The sequence below is a fragment of the Coregonus clupeaformis genome, unplaced genomic scaffold (assembly GCF_020615455.1).
Source record: "Coregonus clupeaformis isolate EN_2021a unplaced genomic scaffold, ASM2061545v1 scaf0675, whole genome shotgun sequence".
Classification (NCBI taxonomy): Eukaryota; Metazoa; Chordata; class Actinopteri; order Salmoniformes; family Salmonidae; genus Coregonus; species Coregonus clupeaformis.
Genome location: NW_025534130.1, coordinates 152,919 through 173,088, shown reverse-complemented (window position 1 = coordinate 173,088; position 20,170 = coordinate 152,919). Strand labels below are relative to the sequence as shown.

Sequence of the window (20,170 nt, the reverse complement as noted above, 5' to 3'; positions counted from 1 at the left end):
AGGTTAGGGTTAGGGTACTCTCTGTAACTAAAGGTTAGGGTTAGGGTACTCTCTGTAACTAAAGGTTAGGGTTAGGGTACTCTCTGTAACTAAAGGTTAGGGTTAGGGTACTCTCTGTAACTAAAGGTTAGGGTTAGGGTACTCTCTGTAACTAAAGGTTAGGGTTAGGGTACTCTCTGTAACTAAAGGTTAGGGTTAGGGTACTCTCTGTAACTAAAGGTTAGGGTTAGGGTACTCTCTGTAACTAAAGGTTAGGGTTAGGGTACTCTCTGTAACTAAAGGTTAGGGTTAGGGTACTCTCTGTAACTAAAGGTTAGGGTTAGGGTACTCTCTGTAACTAAAGGTTAGGGTTAGGGTACTCTCTGTAACTAAAGGTTAGGGTTAGGGTACTCTCTGTAACTAAAGGTTAGGGTTAGGGTACTCTCTGTAACTAAAGGTTAGGGTTAGGGTACTCTCTGTAACTAAAGGTTAGGGTTAGGGTACTCTCTGTAACTAAAGGTTAGGGTTAGGGTACACTCTGTAACTAAAGGTTAGGGTTAGGGTACTCTCTGTAACTAAAGGTTAGGGTTAGGGTACACTCTGTAACTAAAGGTTAGGGTTAGGGTACACTGTAACTAAAGGTTAGGGTACACTCTGTAACTAAAGGTTAGGGTACACTCTGTAACTAAAGGTTAGGGTTAGGGTACACTGTAACTAAAGGTTAAGGTTAGGGTACACTCTGTAACTAAAGGTTAGGGTACACTCTGTAACTAAAGGTTAGGGTACACTCTGTAACTAAAGGTTAGGGTACACTCTGTAACTAAAGGTTAGGGTACACTCTGTAACTAAAGGTTAGGGTACGCTCTGTAACTAAAGGTTAGGGTACACTCTGTAACTAAAGGTTAGGGTACACTCTGTAACTAAAGGTTAGGGTACACTCTGTAACTAAAGGTTAGGGTACACTCTGTAACTAAAGGTTAGGGTACGTTCTGTAACTAAAGGTTAGGGTACACCCTGTAACTAAAGGTTAGGGTACACTCTGTAACTAAAGGTTAGGGTACACTCTGTAACTAAAGGTTAGGGTACACTCTGTAACTAAAGGTTAGGGTACACTCTGTAACTAAAGGTTAGGGTACACTCTGTAACTAAAGGTTAGGGTTAGGGTACACTCTGTAACTAAAGGTTAGGGTACACTGTAACTAAAGGTTAGGGTTTGGGTACACTCTGTAACTAAAGGTTAGGGTTAGGGTACACTCTGTAACTAAAGGTTAGGGTTAGGGTACACTCTGTAACTAAAGGTTAGGGTACACTCTGTAACTAAAGGTTAGGGTTAGGGTACACTCTGTGACTAAAGGTTAGGTTTAGGGTACACTCTGTGACTAAAGGTTAGGGTACACTCTGTAACTAAAGGTTAGGTTTAGGGTACACTCTGTGACTAAAGGTTAGGGTACGTTCTGTGACTAAAGGTTAGGGTTAGGGTACACTCTGTAACTAAAGGTTAGGGTTAGGGTACACTCTGTAACTAAAGGTAAGGGTACACTCTGTAACTAAAGGTTAGGGTACACTCTGTAACTAAATGTTAGGGTTAGGGTACACTCTGTGACTAAAGGTTAGGGTACGTTCTGTAACTAAAGGTTAGGGTACACTGTGACTAAAGGTTAGGGTTAGGGTACACTCTGTGACTAAAGGTTAGGGTTAGGGTACACTCTGTAACTAAAGGTTAGGGTTAGGGTACACTCTGTAACTAAAGGTTAGGGTACACTCTGTAACTAAAGGTTAGGGTTAGGGTACACTCTGTAACTAAATGTTAGGGTTAGGGTACACTCTGTAACTAAAGGTTAGGGTACACTCTGTAACTAAAGGTTAGGGTTAGGGTACACTCTGTAACTAAAGGTTAGGGTTAGGGTACACTCTGTAACTAAAGGTTAGGGTTAGGGTACACTCTGTAACTAAAGGTTAGGGTTAGTGTACACTCTGTAACTAAAGGTTAGGGTTAGGGTACACTCTGTAACTAAAGGGTAGGGTACACTGTAACTAAAGGTTAGGGTTTGGGTACACTGTAACTAAAGGTTAGGGTTAGGGTACACTCTGTAACTAAAGGTTAGGGTTAGGGTACTCTCTGTAACTAAAGGTTAGGGTTAGTGTACACTCTGTGACTAAAGGTTAGGTTTAGGGTACACTCTGTGACTAAAGGTTAGGGTACACTCTGTAACTAAAGGTTAGGTTTAGGGTACACTCTGTGACTAAAGGTTAGGGTACATTCTGTGACTAAAGGTTAGGGTTAGGGTACACTCTGTAACTAAAGGTTAGGGTTAGGGTACACTCTGTAACTAAAGGTAAGGGTACACTCTGTAACTAAAGGTTAGGGTACACTCTGTAACTAAAGGTTAGGGTTAGGATACACTCTGTGACTAAAGGTTAGGGTTAGGGTACACTCTGTAACTAAAGTTTAGGGTTAGGGTACACTCTGTAACTAAAGGTTAGGGTTAGGGTACTCTCTGTAACTAAAGGTTAGGGTTAGTGTACACTCTGTAACTAAAGGTTAGGGTTAGGGTACACTCTGTAACTAAAGGTTAGGGTTAGGGTACACTCTGTAACTAAAGGTTAGGGTTAGGGTACACTCTGTAACTAAAGGTTAGGGTTAGGGTACACTCTGTAACTAAAGGTTAGGGTTAGGGTACACTCTGTAACTAACGGTTAGGGTTAGGGTACACTCTGTAACTAAAGGTAAGGGTACACTCTGTAACTAAAGGTTAGGGTACACTCTGTAACTAAAGTTTAGGGTTATAGTACACTCTGTAACTAAAGGTTAGGGTTAGGGTACACTCTGTAACTAAAGGTTAGGGTTAGGGTACACTGTAACTAAAGGTTAGGGTTTGGGTACACTGTAACTAAAGGTTAGGGTACACTCTGTAACTAAAGGTTAGGGTACACTCTGTAACTAAAGGTTAGGGTTAGGGTACACTCTGTAACTAAAGGTTAGGGTTAGGGTACTCTCTGTAACTAAAGGTTAGGGTTAGGGTACTCTCTGTAACTAAAGGTTAGGGTTAGGGTACACTGTAACTAAAGGTTAGGGTTAGTGTACACTCTGTAACTAAAGGTTAGGGTTAGGGTACACTGTAACTAAAGGTTAAGGTTAGGGTACACTCTGTAACTAAAGGTTAGGGTTAGGGTACACTGTAACTAAAGGTTAAGGTTAGGGTACGTTCTGTAACTAAAGGTTAGGGTACACCCTGTAACTAAAGGTTAGGGTACACTCTGTAACTAAAGGTTAGGGTACACTCTGTAACTAAAGGTTAGGGTACACTCTGTAACTAAAGGTTAGGGTTAGGGTACACTCTGTAACTAAAGGTTAGGGTACACTGTAACTAAAGGTTAGGGTTTGGGTACACTCTGTAACTAAAGGTTAGGGTTAGGGTACACTCTGTAACTAAAGGTTAGGGTACACTCTGTAACTAAAGGTTAGGGTTAGGGTACACTCTGTGACTAAAGGTTAGGTTTAGGGTACACTCTGTGACTAAAGGTTAGGGTACACTCTGTAACTAAAGGTTAGGTTTAGGGTACACTCTGTGACTAAAGGTTAGGGTACGTTCTGTGACTAAAGGTTAGGGTTAGGGTACACTCTGTAACTAAAGGTTAGGGTTAGGGTACACTCTGTAACTAAAGGTAAGGGTACACTCTGTAACTAAAGGTTAGGGTACACTCTGTAACTAAATGTTAGGGTTAGGGTACACTCTGTGACTAAAGGTTAGGGTACGTTCTGTAACTAAAGGTTAGGGTACACTGTGACTAAAGGTTAGGGTTAGGGGTACACTCTGTGACTAAAGGTTAGGGTTAGGGTACACTCTGTAACTAAAGGTTAGGGTTAGGGTACACTCTGTAACTAAAGGTTAGGGTACACTCTGTAACTAAAGGTTAGGGTTAGGGTACACTCTGTAACTAAAGGTTAGGGTACACTCTGTAACTAAAGGTTAGGGTTAGGGTACACTCTGTGACTAAAGGTTAGGGTTAGTGTACACTCTGTAACTAAAGGTTAGGGTTAGGGTACACTCTGTAACTAAAGGTTAGGGTACACTCTGTAACTAAAGGTTAGGGTTAGGGTACACTCTGTAACTAAATGTTAGGGTTAGGGTACACTCTGTAACTAAAGGTTAGGGTACACTCTGTAACTAAAGGTTAGGGTTAGGGTACACTCTGTAACTAAAGGTTAGGGTTAGGGTACACTCTGTAACTAAAGGTTAGGGTTAGGGTACTCTCTGTAACTAAAGGTTAGGGTTAGTGTACACTCTGTAACTAAAAGGTTAGGGTTAGGGTACACTCTGTAACTAAAGGGTAGGGTACACTGTAACTAAAGGTTAGGGTTTGGGTACACTGTAACTAAAGGTTAGGGTACACTCTGTAACTAAAGGTTAGGGTTAGGGTACACTCTGTGACTAAAGGTTAGGTTTAGGGTACACTCTGTGACTAAAGGTTAGGGTACACTCTGTAACTAAAGGTTAGGTTTAGGGTACACTCTGTGACTAAAGGTTAGGGTACATTCTGTGACTAAAGGTTAGGGTTAGGGTACACTCTGTAACTAAAGGTTAGGGTTAGGGTACACTCTGTAACTAAAGGTTAGGGTTAGGGTACACTCTGTAACTAAAGGTTAGGGTTAGGGTACACTCTGTAACTAAAGGTAAGGGTACACTCTGTAACTAAAGGTTAGGGTACACTCTGTAACTAAAGGTTAGGGTTAGGATACACTCTGTGACTAAAGGTTAGGGTTAGGGTACACTCTGTAACTAAAGTTTAGGGTTAGGGTACACTCTGTAACTAAAGGTTAGGGTTAGGGTACTCTCTGTAACTAAAGGTTAGGGTTAGTGTACACTCTGTAACTAAAGGTTAGGGTTAGGGTACACTCTGTAACTAAAGGTTAGGGTTAGGGTACACTCTGTAACTAAAGGTTAGGGTTAGGGTACACTCTGTAACTAAAGGTTAGGGTTAGGGTACACTCTGTAACTAAAGGTTAGGGTTAGGGTACACTCTGTAACTAACGGTTAGGGTTAGGGTACACTCTGTAACTAAAGGTAAGGGTACACTCTGTAACTAAAGGTTAGGGTACACTCTGTAACTAAAGTTTAGGGTTATAGTACACTCTGTAACTAAAGGTTAGGGTTAGGGTACACTCTGTAACTAAAGGTTAGGGTACACTGTAACTAAAGGTTAGGGTTTGGGTACACTGTAACTAAAGGTTAGGGTACACTCTGTAACTAAAGGTTAGGGTTAGGGTACACTCTGTAACTAAAGGTTAGGTTTAGGGTACACTCTGTGACTAAAAGTTAGGGTACACTCTGTAACTAAAGGTTAGGTTTAGGGTACACTCTGTGACTAAAGGTTAGGGTACGTTCTGTGACTAAAGGTTAGGGTTAGGGTACACTCTGTAACTAAAGGTTAGGGTACACTGTAACTAAAGGTTAGGGTTTGGGTACACTCTGTAACTAAAGGTTAGGGTTAGGGTACACTCTGTAACTAAAGGTTAGGGTTAGGGTACACTCTGTAACTAAAGGTTAGGGTACACTCTGTAACTAAAGGTTAGGGTTAGGGTACACTGTGACTAAAGGTTAGGTTTAGGGTACACTCTGTGACTAAAGGTTAGGGTACACTCTGTAACTAAAGGTTAGGTTTAGGGTACACTCTGTGACTAAAGGTTAGGGTACGTTCTGTGACTAAAGGTTAGGGTTAGGGTACACTCTGTAACTAAAGGTTAGGGTTAGGGTACACTCTGTAACTAAAGGTAAGGGTACACTCTGTAACTAAAGGTTAGGGTACACTCTGTAACTAAATGTTAGGGTTAGGGTACACTCTGTGACTAAAGGTTAGGGTACGTTCTGTAACTAAAGGTTAGGGTACACTGTGACTAAAGGTTAGGGTTAGGGTACACTCTGTGACTAAAGGTTAGGGTTAGGGTACACTCTGTAACTAAAGGTTAGGGTTAGGGTACACTCTGTAACTAAAGGTTAGGGTACACTCTGTAACTAAAGGTTAGGGTTAGGGTACACTCTGTAACTAAATGTTAGGGTTAGGGTACACTCTGTAACTAAAGGTTAGGGTACACTCTGTAACTAAAGGTTAGGGTTAGGGTACACTCTGTAACTAAAGGTTAGGGTTAGGGTACACTCTGTAACTAAAGGTTAGGGTTAGGGTACACTCTGTAACTAAAGGTTAGGGTTAGGGTACTCTCTGTAACTAAAGGTTAGGGTTAGTGTACACTCTGTAACTAAAGGTTAGGGTTAGGGTACACTCTGTAACTAAAGGGTAGGGTACACTGTAACTAAAGGTTAGGGTTTGGGTACACTGTAACTAAAGGTTAGGGTACACTCTGTAACTAAAGGTTAGGGTTAGGGTACACTCTGTGACTAAAGGTTAGGTTTAGGGTACACTCTGTGACTAAAGGTTAGGGTACACTCTGTAACTAAAGGTTAGGTTTAGGGTACACTCTGTGACTAAAGGTTAGGGTACATTCTGTGACTAAAGGTTAGGGTTAGGGTACACTCTGTAACTAAAGGTTAGGGTTAGGGTACACTCTGTAACTAAAGGTTAGGGTTAGGGTACACTCTGTAACTAAAGGTTAGGGTTAGGGTACACTCTGTAACTAACGGTTAGGGTTAGGGTACACTCTGTAACTAAAGGTAAGGGTACACTCTGTAACTAAAGGTTAGGGTACACTCTGTAACTAAAGTTTAGGGTTATAGTACACTCTGTAACTAAAGGTTAGGGTTAGGGTACACTCTGTAACTAAAGGTTAGGGTACACTGTAACTAAAGGTTAGGGTTTGGGTACACTGTAACTAAAGGTTAGGGTACACTCTGTAACTAAAGGTTAGGGTTAGGGTACACTCTGTAACTAAAGGTTAGGTTTAGGGTACACTCTGTGACTAAAGGTTAGGGTACACTCTGTAACTAAAGGTTAGGTTTAGGGTACACTCTGTGACTAAAGGTTAGGGTACGTTCTGTGACTAAAGGTTAGGGTTAGGGTACACTCTGTAACTAAAGGTTAGGGTACACTGTAACTAAAGGTTAGGGTTTGGGTACACTCTGTAACTAAAGGTTAGGGTTAGGGTACACTCTGTAACTAAAGGTTAGGGTACACTCTGTAACTAAAGGTTAGGGTTAGGGTACACTGTGACTAAAGGTTAGGTTTAGGGTACACTCTGTGACTAAAGGTTAGGGTACACTCTGTAACTAAAGGTTAGGTTTAGGGTACACTCTGTGACTAAAGGTTAGGGTACGTTCTGTGACTAAAGGTTAGGGTTAGGGTACACTCTGTAACTAAAGGTTAGGGTTAGGGTACACTCTGTAACTAAAGGTAAGGGTACACTCTGTAACTAAAGGTTAGGGTACACTCTGTAACTAAATGTTAGGGTTAGGGTACACTCTGTGACTAAAGATTAGGGTACGTTCTGTAACTAAAGGTTAGGGTACACTGTGACTAAAGGTTAGGGTTAGGGTACACTCTGTGACTAAAGGTTAGGGTTAGGGTACACTCTGTAACTAAAGGTTAGGGTTAGGGTACACTCTGTAACTAAAGGTTAGGGTACACTCTGTAACTAAAGGTTAGGGTTAGGGTACACTCTGTAACTAAATGTTAGGGTTAGGGTACACTCTGTAACTAAAGGTTAGGGTACACTCTGTAACTAAAGGTTAGGGTTAGGGTACACTCTGTAACTAAAGGTTAGGGTTAGGGTACACTCTGTAACTAAAGGTTAGGGTTAGGGTACACTCTGTAACTAAAGGTTAGGGTTAGGGTACTCTCTGTAACTAAAGGTTAGGGTTAGTGTACACTCTGTAACTAAAGGTTAGGGTTAGGGTACACTCTGTAACTAAAGGGTAGGGTACACTGTAACTAAAGGTTAGGGTTTGGGTACACTGTAACTAAAGGTTAGGGTACACTCTGTAACTAAAGGTTAGGGTTAGGGTACACTCTGTGACTAAAGGTTAGGTTTAGGGTACACTCTGTGACTAAAGGTTAGGGTACACTCTGTAACTAAAGGTTAGGTTTAGGGTACACTCTGTGACTAAAGGTTAGGGTACATTCTGTGACTAAAGGTTAGGGTTAGGGTACACTCTGTAACTAAAGGTTAGGGTTAGGGTACACTCTGTAACTAAAGGTTAGGGTTAGGGTACACTCTGTAACTAAAGGTTAGGGTTAGGGTACACTCTGTAACTAAAGGTAAGGGTACACTCTGTAACTAAAGGTTAGGGTACACTCTGTAACTAAAGGTTAGGGTTAGGATACACTCTGTGACTAAAGGTTAGGGTTAGGGTACACTCTGTAACTAAAGTTTAGGGTTAGGGTACACTCTGTAACTAAAGGTTAGGGTTAGGGTACTCTCTGTAACTAAAGGTTAGGGTTAGTGTACACTCTGTAACTAAAGGTTAGGGTTAGGGTACACTCTGTAACTAAAGGTTAGGGTTAGGGTACACTCTGTAACTAAAGGTTAGGGTTAGGGTACACTCTGTAACTAAAGGTTAGGGTTAGGGTACACTCTGTAACTAAAGGTTAGGGTTAGGGTACACTCTGTAACTAACGGTTAGGGTTAGGGTACACTCTGTAACTAAAGGTAAGGGTACACTCTGTAACTATGGTTAGGGTACACTCTGTAACTAAAGTTTAGGGTTATAGTACACTCTGTAACTAAAGGTTAGGGTTAGGGTACACTCTGTAACTAAAGGTTAGGGTACACTGTAACTAAAGGTTAGGGTTTGGGTACACTGTAACTAAAGGTTAGGGTACACTCTGTAACTAAAGGTTAGGGTTAGGGTACACTCTGTAACTAAAGGTTAGGTTTAGGGTACACTCTGTGACTAAAGGTTAGGGTACACTCTGTAACTAAAGGTTAGGTTTAGGGTACACTCTGTGACTAAAGGTTAGGGTACGTTCTGTGACTAAAGGTTAGGGTTAGGGTACACTCTGTAACTAAAGGTTAGGGTTAGGGTACACTCTGTGACTAAAGGTTAGGGTTAGGGTACACTCTGTGACTAAAGGTTAGGGTTAGTGTACACTCTGTAACTAAAGGTTAGGGTTAGGGCACACTCTGTAACTAAAGGTTAGGGTTAGGGTACACTCTGTAACTAAAGGTTAGGGTTAGGGTACACTCTGTAACTAAAGGTTAGGGTTAGGGTACACTCTGTGACTAAAGGTTAGGGTTAGTGTACACTCTGTAACTAAAGGTTAGGGTTAGGGTACACTCTGTAACTAAAGGTTAGGGTTAGGGTACACTCTGTAACTAAAGGTTAGGGTACACTCTGTAACTAAAGGTTAGGGTTAGGGTACACTCTGTGACTAAAGGTTAGGTTTACGGTACACTCTGTGACTAAAGGTTAGGGTACACTCTGTAACTAAAGGTTAGGTTTAGGGTACACTCTGTGACTAAAGGTTAGGGTACGTTCTGTGGCTAAAGGTTAGGGTTAGGGTACACTCTGTAACTAAAGGTTAGGGTTAGGGTACACTCTGTAACTAAAGGTTAGGGTACACTCTGTGACTAAAGGTTAGGGTTAGGGTACACTCTGTAACTAAAGGTTAGGGTTAGGGTACACTCTGTAACTAAAGGTTAGGGTACACTCTGTAACTAAAGGTTAGGGTTAGGGTACACTCTGTGACTAAAGGTTAGGGTACGTTCTGTAACTAAAGGTTAGGGTACACTGTGACTAAAGGTTAGGGTTAGGGTACGTTCTGTAACTAAAGGTTAGGGTACACTGTAACTAAAGGTTAGGGTTAGGGTACACTCTTTAACTAAAGGTTAGGGTACACTGTAACTAAATAATAATAATAATAATAATAATAATATGCCATTTAGCAGACGCTTTTATCCAAAGCGACTTACAGTCATGCGTGCATACATTATTTTTTTTTTTGTGTATGGGTGGTCCCGGGGATCGAACCCACTACCTTGGCGTTACAAGCGCCGTGCTCTACCAGCTGAGCTACAGAGGACCACAAGGTTAGGGTACACTCTGTGACTAAAGGTTAGGGTACACTCTGTAACTAAAGGTTAGGGTACACAGTAACTAAAGGTTAGGGTTAGGGTACACTATGTAACTACAGGTTAGGGTTAGGGTACACGGTAACTAAAGGTTAGGGTTAGGGTACACTATGTAACTAAAGGTTAGGGTTAGGGTACACTCTGTAACTAAAGGTTAGGGTAAGGGTACACGGTAACTAAAGGTTAGGGTACACGGTAACTAAAGGTTAGGATTAGGGTACACTATGTAACTAAAGGTTAGGGTTAGGGTACACGGTAACTAAAGGTTAGGGTTAGGGTACACTATGTAACTAAAGGTTAGGGTAAGGAGTAGATAGAATGAGGCTCAGGGTAGTGTACCTGTGACTGGATGATGGCAGCATGACTACCGTTGAAGGGGGTTAGGGTTAGGGTTAGGGTTAGGGTTAAGGAGTAGATAGAATGAGGCTCAGGGTAGTGTACCTGTGACTGGATGATGGCAGCATGACTACCGTTGAAGGGGGTTAGGGTTAGGGTTAGGGTTAGGGGTAAGGAGTAGATAGAATGAGGCTCAGGGTAGTGTACCTGTGACTGGATGATGGCACCATGACTACCGTTGAAGGGGGACTAGGGTAACTAAAGGTTAGGGTAAGGAGTAGTGTACCTGTGACTGGATGATGGCAGCATGACTACCGTTGAAGGGGACTTGGGTTAGGGTTAGGGTTAGGGTTAGGGTTAGGGTAAGGAGTAGTGTACCTGTGACTGGATGATGGCACCATGACTACCGTTGAAGGGGGACTTGGGTTAGGGTTAGGGTTAGGGTTAGGGTTAGGGTAAGGAGTAGTGTACCTGTGACTGGATGATGGCACCATGACTACCGTTGAAGGGGGTTAGGGTTAGGGTTAGGGTAAGGGTAAGGAGTAGTGTACCTGTGACTGGATGATGGCAGCATGACTACCGTTGAAGGGGGACTAGGGTTAGGGTTAGGGTTAGGGTTAGGGGTAAGGAGTAGATAGAATGAGGCTCAGGGTAGTGTACCTGTGACTGGATGATGGCACCATGACTACCGTTGAAGGGGGACTAGGGTAACTAAAGGTTAGGGTAAGGAGTAGTGTACCTGTGACTGGATGATGGCAGCATGACTACCGTTGAAGGGGGACTTGGGTTAGGGTTAGGGTTAGGGTAAGGAGTAGTGTACCTGTGACTGGATGATGGCACCATGACTACCGTTGAAGGGGGACTTGGGTTAGGGTTAGGGTTAGGGTTAGGGTTAGGGTAAGGAGTAGTGTACCTGTGACTGGATGATGGCACCATGACTACCGTTGAAGGGGTTAGGGTTAGGGTTAGGGTTAGGGTAAGGAGTAGTGTACCTGTGACTGGATGATGGCAGCATGACTACCGTTGAAGGGGGTTAGGGTTAGGGTTAGGGTAGTGTACCTGTGACTGGATGATGGCAGCATGACTACCGTTGAAGGGGGTTAGGGTTAGGGTAAGGAGTAGTGTACCTGTGACTGGATGATGGCACCATGACTACCGTTGAAGGGGGTTAGGGTTAGGGTAAGGAGTAGATAGAATGAGGCTCAGGGTAGTGTACCTGTGACTGGATGATGGCAGCATGACTACCGTTGAAGGGGGTTAGGGTTAGGGTAAGGAGTAGTGTACCTGTGACTGGATGATGGCAGCATGACTACCGTTGAAGGGGGTTAGGGTTAGGGTAAGGAGTAGTGTACCTGTGACTGGATGATGGCACCATGACTACCGTTGAAGGGGGTTAGGGTTAGGGTAAGGAGTAGTGTACCTGTGACTGGATGATGGCACCATGACTACCGTTGAAGGGGGTTAGGGTTAGGGTAAGGAGTAGTGTACCTGTGACTGGATGATGGCACCATGACTACCGTTGAAGGGGGTTAGGGTTAGGGTTAGGGTAGTGTACCTGTGACTGGATGATGGCAGCATGACTACCGTTGAAGGGGGTTAGGGTTAGGGTTAGGGTTAGGGGTAAGGAGTAGATAGAATGAGGCTCAGGGTAGTGTACCTGTGACTGGATGATGGCACCATGACTACCGTTGAAGGGGGACTAGGGTAACTAAAGGTTAGGGTAAGGAGTAGTGTACCTGTGACTGGATGATGGCAGCATGACTACCGTTGAAGGGGGACTTGGGTTAGGGTTAGGGTTAGGGTTAGGGTTAGGGTAAGGAGTAGTGTACCTGTGACTGGATGATGGCACCATGACTACCGTTGAAGGGGGACTTGGGTTAGGGGTTAGGGTTAGGGTTAGGGTTAGGGTAAGGAGTAGTGTACCTGTGACTGGATGATGGCACCATGACTACCGTTGAAGGGGGTTAGGGTTAGGGTTAGGGTAAGGGTAAGGAGTAGTGTACCTGTGACTGGATGATGGCAGCATGACTACCGTTGAAGGGGGACTAGGGTTAGGGTTAGGGTTAGGGTTAGGGGTAAGGAGTAGATAGAATGAGGCTCAGGGTAGTGTACCTGTGAATGGATGATGGCACCATGACTACCGTTGAAGGGGGACTAGGGTAACTAAAGGTTAGGGTAAGGAGTAGTGTACCTGTGACTGGATGATGGCAGCATGACTACCGTTGAAGGGGGACTTGGGTTAGGGTTAGGGTTAGGGTAAGGAGTAGTGTACCTGTGACTGGATGATGGCACCATGACTACCGTTGAAGGGGGACTTGGGTTAGGGTTAGGGTTAGGGTTAGGGTTAGGGTAAGGAGTAGTGTACCTGTGACTGGATGATGGCACCATGACTACCGTTGAAGGGGGTTAGGGTTAGGGTTAGGGTTAGGGTAAGGAGTAGTGTACCTGTGACTGGATGATGGCAGCATGACTACCGTTGAAGGGGGTTAGGGTTAGGGTTAGGGTAGTGTACCTGTGACTGGATGATGGCAGCATGACTACCGTTGAAGGGGGTTAGGGTTAGGGTAAGGAGTAGTGTACCTGTGACTGGATGATGGCACCATGACTACCGTTGAAGGGGGTTAGGGTTAGGGTAAGGAGTAGATAGAATGAGGCTCAGGGTAGTGTACCTGTGACTGGATGATGGCAGCATGACTACCGTTGAAGGGGGGTTAGGGTTAGGGTAAGGAGTAGTGTACCTGTGACTGGATGATGGCAGCATGACTACCGTTGAAGGGGGTTAGGGTTAGGGTAAGGAGTAGTGTACCTGTGACTGGATGATGGCACCATGACTACCGTTGAAGGGGGTTAGGGTTAGGGTAAGGAGTAGTGTACCTGTGACTGGATGATGGCACCATGACTACCGTTGAAGGGGGTTAGGGTTAGGGTAAGGAGTAGTGTACCTGTGACTGGATGATGGCACCATGACTACCGTTGAAGGGGGTTAGGGTTAGGGTTAGGGTAGTGTACCTGTGACTGGATGATGGCAGCATGACTACCGTTGAAGGGGGTTAGGGTTAGGGTAAGGAGTAGTGTACCTGTGACTGGATGATGGCACCATGACTACCGTTGAAGGGGGTTAGGGTTAGGGTAAGGAGTAGATAGAATGAGGCTCAGGGTAGTGTACCTGTGACTGGATGATGGCAGCATGACTACCGTTGAAGGGGGTTAGGGTTAGGGTAAGGAGTAGTGTACCTGTGACTGGATGATGGCAGCATGACTACCGTTGAAGGGGGTTAGGGTTAGGGTAAGGAGTAGTGTACCTGTGACTGGATGATGGCACCATGACTACCGTTGAAGGGGGTTAGGGTTAGGGTAAGGAGTAGTGTACCTGTGACTGGATGATGGCACCATGACTACCGTTGAAGGGGGTTAGGGTTAGGGTAAGGAGTAGTGTACCTGTGACTGGATGATGGCACCATGACTACCGTTGAAGGGGGTTAGGGTTAGGGTTAGGGTTAGGAGTAGTGTACCTGTGACTGGATGATGGCACCATGACTACCGTTGAAGGGGGACTTGCGGTCCTTGTCCCTGCGGTGACGGCTGCTGCGCTTACTGCGCTGGAGTTGCTGACGCAATTTAGCAATCTGGAGGAGAGAAGAGTTACTGGGTTAGGATTAGGTGTATATTGATAGGATGTTGTTATCTAAGCAAGAAGATGTGGAGAGTTGTCACTATGTTGTTATTATGTGGAGTGTGTCGCTATGTTGTCACTATGTTGTCACTATGTTGTCACTATGTTGTTATTATGTGGAGTGTGTCACTATGTTGTCACTATGTTGTTATTATGTGGAGTGTGTCACTATGTTGTTATTATGTGGAGTGTGTCACTATGTTGTTATTATGTGGAGTGTGTCACTATGTTGTCACTATGTTGTTATTATGTGGAGTGTGTCACTATGTTGTTATTATGTGGAGTGTGTCGCTATGTTGTCACTATGTTGTCACTATGTTGTCACTATGTTGTTATTATGTGGAGTGTGTCACTATGTTGTCACTATGTTGTTATCATGTGGAGTGTGTCACTATGTTGTTATTATGTGGAGTGTGTCACTATGTTGTTATTATGTGGAGTGTGTCACTATGTTGTCACTATGTTGTTATTATGTGGAGTGTGTCACTATGTTGTTATCATGTGGAGTGTGTCACTACGTTGTTATTATGTTGAGTGTGTCACTATGTTGTCACTATGTTGTTATTATGTGGAGTGTGTCACTATGTTGTCACTATGTTGTTATTATGTGGAGTGTGTCACTATGTTGTTATTATATGGAGTGTGTCACTATGTTGTCACTATGTTGTTATCATGTGGAGTGTGTCACTATGTTGTTATTATGTGGAGTGTGTCACTATGTTGTCACTATGTTGTTATTATGTGGAGTGTGTCACTATGTTGTCACTATGTTTTTATTATGTGGAGTGTGTCACTATGTTGTCACTATGCTGTTATTATGTGGAGTGTGTCACTATGTTGTTATTATGTGGAGTGTGTCACTATGTTGTTATTATGTGGAGTGTGTCACTATGTTGTTATTATGTGGAGTGTATCACTATGTTGTCACTATGTTGTTATTATGTGGAGTGTATCACTATGTTGTCACTATGTTGTTATTATGTGGAGTGTGTCACTATGTTGTTATCATGTGGAGTGTGTCACTATGTTGTTATTATGTTGTTATTATGTGGAGTGTGTCACTATGTTGTTATCATGTGGAGTGTGTCACTATGTTGTCACTATGTTGTTATTATGTGGAGTGTGTCACTATGTTGTTATCATGTGGAGTGTGTCACTATGTTGTCACTATGTTGTTATTATGTGGAGTGTGTCACTATGTTGTCACTATGCTGTTATTATGTGGAGTGTGTCACTATGTTGTTATTATGTGGAGTGTGTCACTATGTTGTTATTATGTGGAGTGTGTCACTATGTTGTTATTATGTGGAGTGTATCACTATGTTGTCACTATGTTGTTATTATGTGGAGTGTATCACTATGTTGTCACTATGTTGTTATTATGTGGAGTGTGTCACTATGTTGTTATTATGTGGAGTGTCACTATGTTGTCACTATGTTGTTATTATGTGGAGTGTGTCACTATGTTGTCACTATGTTGTTATTATGTGGAGTGTGTCACTATGTTGTTATTATGTGGAGTGTGTCACTATGTTGTTATTATGTTGTTATTATGTGGAGTGTGTCACTATGTTGTTATCATGTGGAGTGTGTCACTATGTTGTCACTATGTTGTTATTATGTGGAGTGTGTCACTATGTTGTTATCATGTGGAGTGTGTCACTATGTTGTCACTATGTTGTTATTATGTGGAGTGTGTCACTATGTTGTCACTATGTTGTTATTATGTGGAGTGTATCACTATGTTGTCACTATGTTGTTATCATGTGGAGTGTGTCACTATGTTGTTATTATGTGGAGTGTGTCACTATGTTGTTATTATGTGGAGTGTGTCACTATGTTGTTATCATGTGGAGTGTGTCACTATGTTGTTATTATGTGGAGTGTATCACTATGTTGTCACTATGTTGTTATTATGTGGAGTGTGTCACTACGTTGTTATTATGTGGAGTGTGTCACTATGTTGTTATTATGTGGAGTGTGTCACTATGTTGTTATTATGTGGAGTGTGTCACTATGTTGTTATCATGTGGAGTGTGTCACTATGTTGTTATTATGTGGAGTGTGTCACTATGTTGTCACTATGTTGTTATTATGTGGAGTGTGTCACTATGTTGTCACTATGTTGTTATTATGTGGAGTGTGTCACTATGTTGTCACTATGTTGTTATTATGTGGAGTGTGTCACTATGTTGTTATTATGTGGAGTGTGTCACTATGTTGTTATTATGTGGAGTGTGTCACTATTTTGTTATTATGTGGAGTGTGTCACTATGTTGTTATCATGTGGAGTGTGTCACTATGTTGTTATTATGTGGAGTGTATCACTATGTTGTCACTATGTTGTTATTATGTGGAGTGTATCACTATGTTGTTATTATGTGGAGTGTGTCACTATGTTGTCACTATGTTGTTATTATGTGGAGTGTGTCACTATGTTGTCACTATGTTGTTATTATGTGGAGTGTGTCACTATGTTGTCACTATGTTGTTATTATGTGGAGTGTATCACTATGTTGTCACTATGTTGTTATTATGTGGAGTGTGTCACAATGTTGTTATTATGTGGAGTGTGTCACTATGTTGTTATTATGTGGAGTGTGTCACTATGTTGTTATCATGTGGAGTGTGTCACTATGTTGTTATTATGTGGAGTGTATCACTATGTTGTCACTATGTTGTTATTATGTGGAGTGTGTCACTATGTTGTCACTATGTTGTTATTATGTGGAGTGTGTCACTTTGTTGTCACTATGTTGTCACTATGTTGTTATTATGTGGAGTGTGTCACTATGTTGTCACTATGTTGTTATTATGTGGAGTGTGTCACTATGTTGTTATTATGTGGAGTGTGTCACTTTGTTGTCACTATGTTGTTATTATGTGGAGTGTGTCACTATGTTGTCACTATGTTGTTATTATGTGGAGTGTGTCACTATGTTGTCACTATGTTGTTATTATGTGGAGTGTGTCACTATGTTGTCACTATGTTGTTATTATGTGGAGTGTGTCACTATGTTGTCACTATGTTGTTATTATGTGGAGTGTGTCACTATGTTGTCACTATGTTGTCACTATGTTGTTATTATGTGGAGTGTGTCACTATGTTGTCACTATGTTGTTATTATGTGGAGTGTGTCACTATGTTGTTATTATGTGGAGTGTGTCACTATGTTGTTATTATGTGGAGTGTGTCACTATGTTGTTATCATGTGGAGTGTGTCACTATGTTGTTATTATGTGGAGTGTGTCACTATGTTGTCACTTTGTTGTCACTATGTTGTCACTTTGTTGTCACTATGTTGTCACTATGTTGTCACTATGTTGTCACTATGTTGTTATTATGTGGAGTGTGTCACTATGTTGTCACTATGTTGTTATTATGTGGAGTGTGTAACTATGTTGTTATTATGTGGAGTGTGTCACTATGTTGTCACTATGTTGTTATTATGTGGAGTGTGTCACTATGTTGTCACTATGTTGTTATTATGTGGAGTGTGTCACTATGTTGTTATTATGTGGAGTGTGTCACTATGTTGTCACTATGTTGTTATTATGTGGAGTGTGTCACTATGTTGTTATTATGTGGAGTGTGTCACTATGTTGTCACTATGTTGTTATTATGTGGAGTGTGTCACTATGTTGTTATTATGTTGTCACTATGTTGTCACTATGTTGTTATTATGTGGAGTGTGTCACTATGTTGTCACTATGTTGTTATTATGTGGAGTGTGTCACTATGTTGTCACTATGTTGTTATTATGTGGAGTGTGTCACTATGTTGTCACTATGTTGTTATTATGTGGAGTGTGTCACTATGTTGTTATTATGTGGAGTGTGTCACTATGTTGTTATTATGTGGAGTGTGTCACTATGTTGTCACTATGTTGTCACTATGTTGTTATTATGTGGAGTGTGTCACTATGTTGTCACTATGTTGTTATTATGTGGAGTGTGTCACTATGTTGTCACTATGTTGTTATTATGTGGAGTGTGTCACTATGTTGTCACTATGTTGTTATTATGTGGAGTGTGTCACTATGTTGTTATTATGTGGAGTGTGTCACTATGTTGTTATTATGTGGAGTGTATCACTATGTTGTTATTATGTGGAGTGTGTCACTACGTTGTCACTATGTTGTTATTATGTGGAGTGTGTAACTATGGTGTTATTATGTGGAGTGTGTCACTATGTTGTCACTATGTTGTTATTATGTGGAGTGTGTCACTATGTTGTTATCATGTGGAGTGTGTCACTATGTTGTCACTATGTTGTTATTATGTGGAGTGTGTCACTATGTTGTTATCATTTGGAGTGTATCACTATGTTGTCACTATGTTGTTATTATGTGGAGTGTGTCACTATGTTGTCACTATGTTGTTATTATGTGGAGTGTGTCACTATGTTGTTATTATGTTGTTATTGTGTTGTTATTATGTGGAGTGTGTCACTATGTTGTCACTATGTTGTTATTATGTGGAGTGTGTAACTATGTTGTTATTATGTGGAGTGTGTCACTATGTTGTCACTATGTTGTTATTATGTGGAGTGTGTCACTATGTTGTCACTATGTTGTTATTATGTGGAGTGTGTCACTATGTTGTCACTATGTTGTTATTATGTGGAGTGTGTCACTATGTTGTTATTATGTGGAGTGTGTCACTATGTTGTTATTATGTGGAGTGTATCACTATGTTGTTATTATGTGGAGTGTGTCACTACGTTGTCACTATGTTGTTATTATGTGGAGTGTGTAACTATGGTGTTATTATGTGGAGTGTGTCACTATGTTGTCACTATGTTGTTATTATGTGGAGTGTGTCACTATGTTGTTATCATGTGGAGTGTGTCACTATGTTGTCACTATGTTGTTATTATGTGGAGTGTGTCACTATGTTGTTATCATTTGGAGTGTATCACTATGTTGTCACTATGTTGTTATTATGTGGAGTGTGTCACTATGTTGTCACTATGTTGTTATTATGTGGAGTGTGTCACTATGTTGTTATTATGTTGTTATTGTGTTGTTATTATGTGGAGTGTGTCACTATGTTGTCACTATGTTGTTATTATGTGGAGTGTGTAACTATGTTGTTATTATGTGGAGTGTGTCACTATGTTGTCACTATGTTGTTATTATGTGGAGTGTGTCACTATGTTGTCACTATGTTGTTATTATGTGGAGTGTGTCACTATGTTGTTATTATGTTGTTTTTTTTTTTTTTTTTTTTTTTTGGGAATGGATCAGCTTAATATTGCAGATAGATTGTATCTTCTATCAATGTAATTGTCTGCATCACTTCCAATCCCCCATTTTTTTTTTTTTTTTTATTTTTTTATATATACTCCCCTTTATTACTTTTCAACCCCACCATCCTTTCCCTACTTGGAGTAAATTAGTGAACAACAATGCCCAGGTCTCTACTTCCGGTCTATACTTACTATCTACACCTTATGGACACAGTTAATTTTACAATAATTCTATTATATATATACATATATATATACATATACATACATACATATATATCATTATTATTATTATTATTATTTATTTATTTTTTGCTCCTGAACTACTTCTACTCTCAACCTCTCCGATCGTTTTCATGATGTCCATCCGGTTTGCTTCTATATGCCATATCTTTCTAACTGTGCTCTTTCCCAAAAGCTCCCAACATACAGCCTATATACTTATTATGGACACAGTATGCTTTACATTATTAGCTATCTTTGTTATTATTTGTTGTTATTTGTTATTAGTCCCATCCTTCAACTCTATTCAATACCTCCCATCTATCTCTTAACACCATCCATATAGGATTTCTATTTGCCATATATATTTCAACCGTACTGTGATGTTTTACAATAATTCTGAACCTTTCTATTCTCATTGCTTCTACAGATTGAGAGTTAAAAATAAACAGCTTTGCTAAAAGTATTATTATATTATTGATTGATTGACTATGACTTTTCAGATCACCCAGTAATGCTATCTGCAAGGTTAGTTCCAGGTAAATATTGCAATCCTTTAGCCATTCCTGGACCAGTGTCCAAAAACAAGCTACAAATGGACAGAACCAAAACAAATGGTCCAATGATTCCGTCTCTTCACAGCAAAATCTGCAGAGCTGGGAAGATTGTATCCCCCATATAAATAACA

General features: G+C 41.3%; 1 protein-coding gene across 1 annotated transcript in view; it reads right to left on the bottom strand.

Annotated features, from left to right (window-relative positions):
• fam117ba (family with sequence similarity 117 member Ba) overlaps nucleotides 1-20,170 on the bottom strand; it is an 83,932-nt gene that overhangs the window by 12,632 nt on the left and 51,130 nt on the right. The window contains exon 5 of the mRNA XM_045216313.1: nucleotides 13,849-13,962. Coding sequence (XP_045072248.1) covers nucleotides 13,849-13,962 — 114 coding nt within the window. The remainder of the gene's footprint in view (nucleotides 1-13,848; nucleotides 13,963-20,170) is intronic.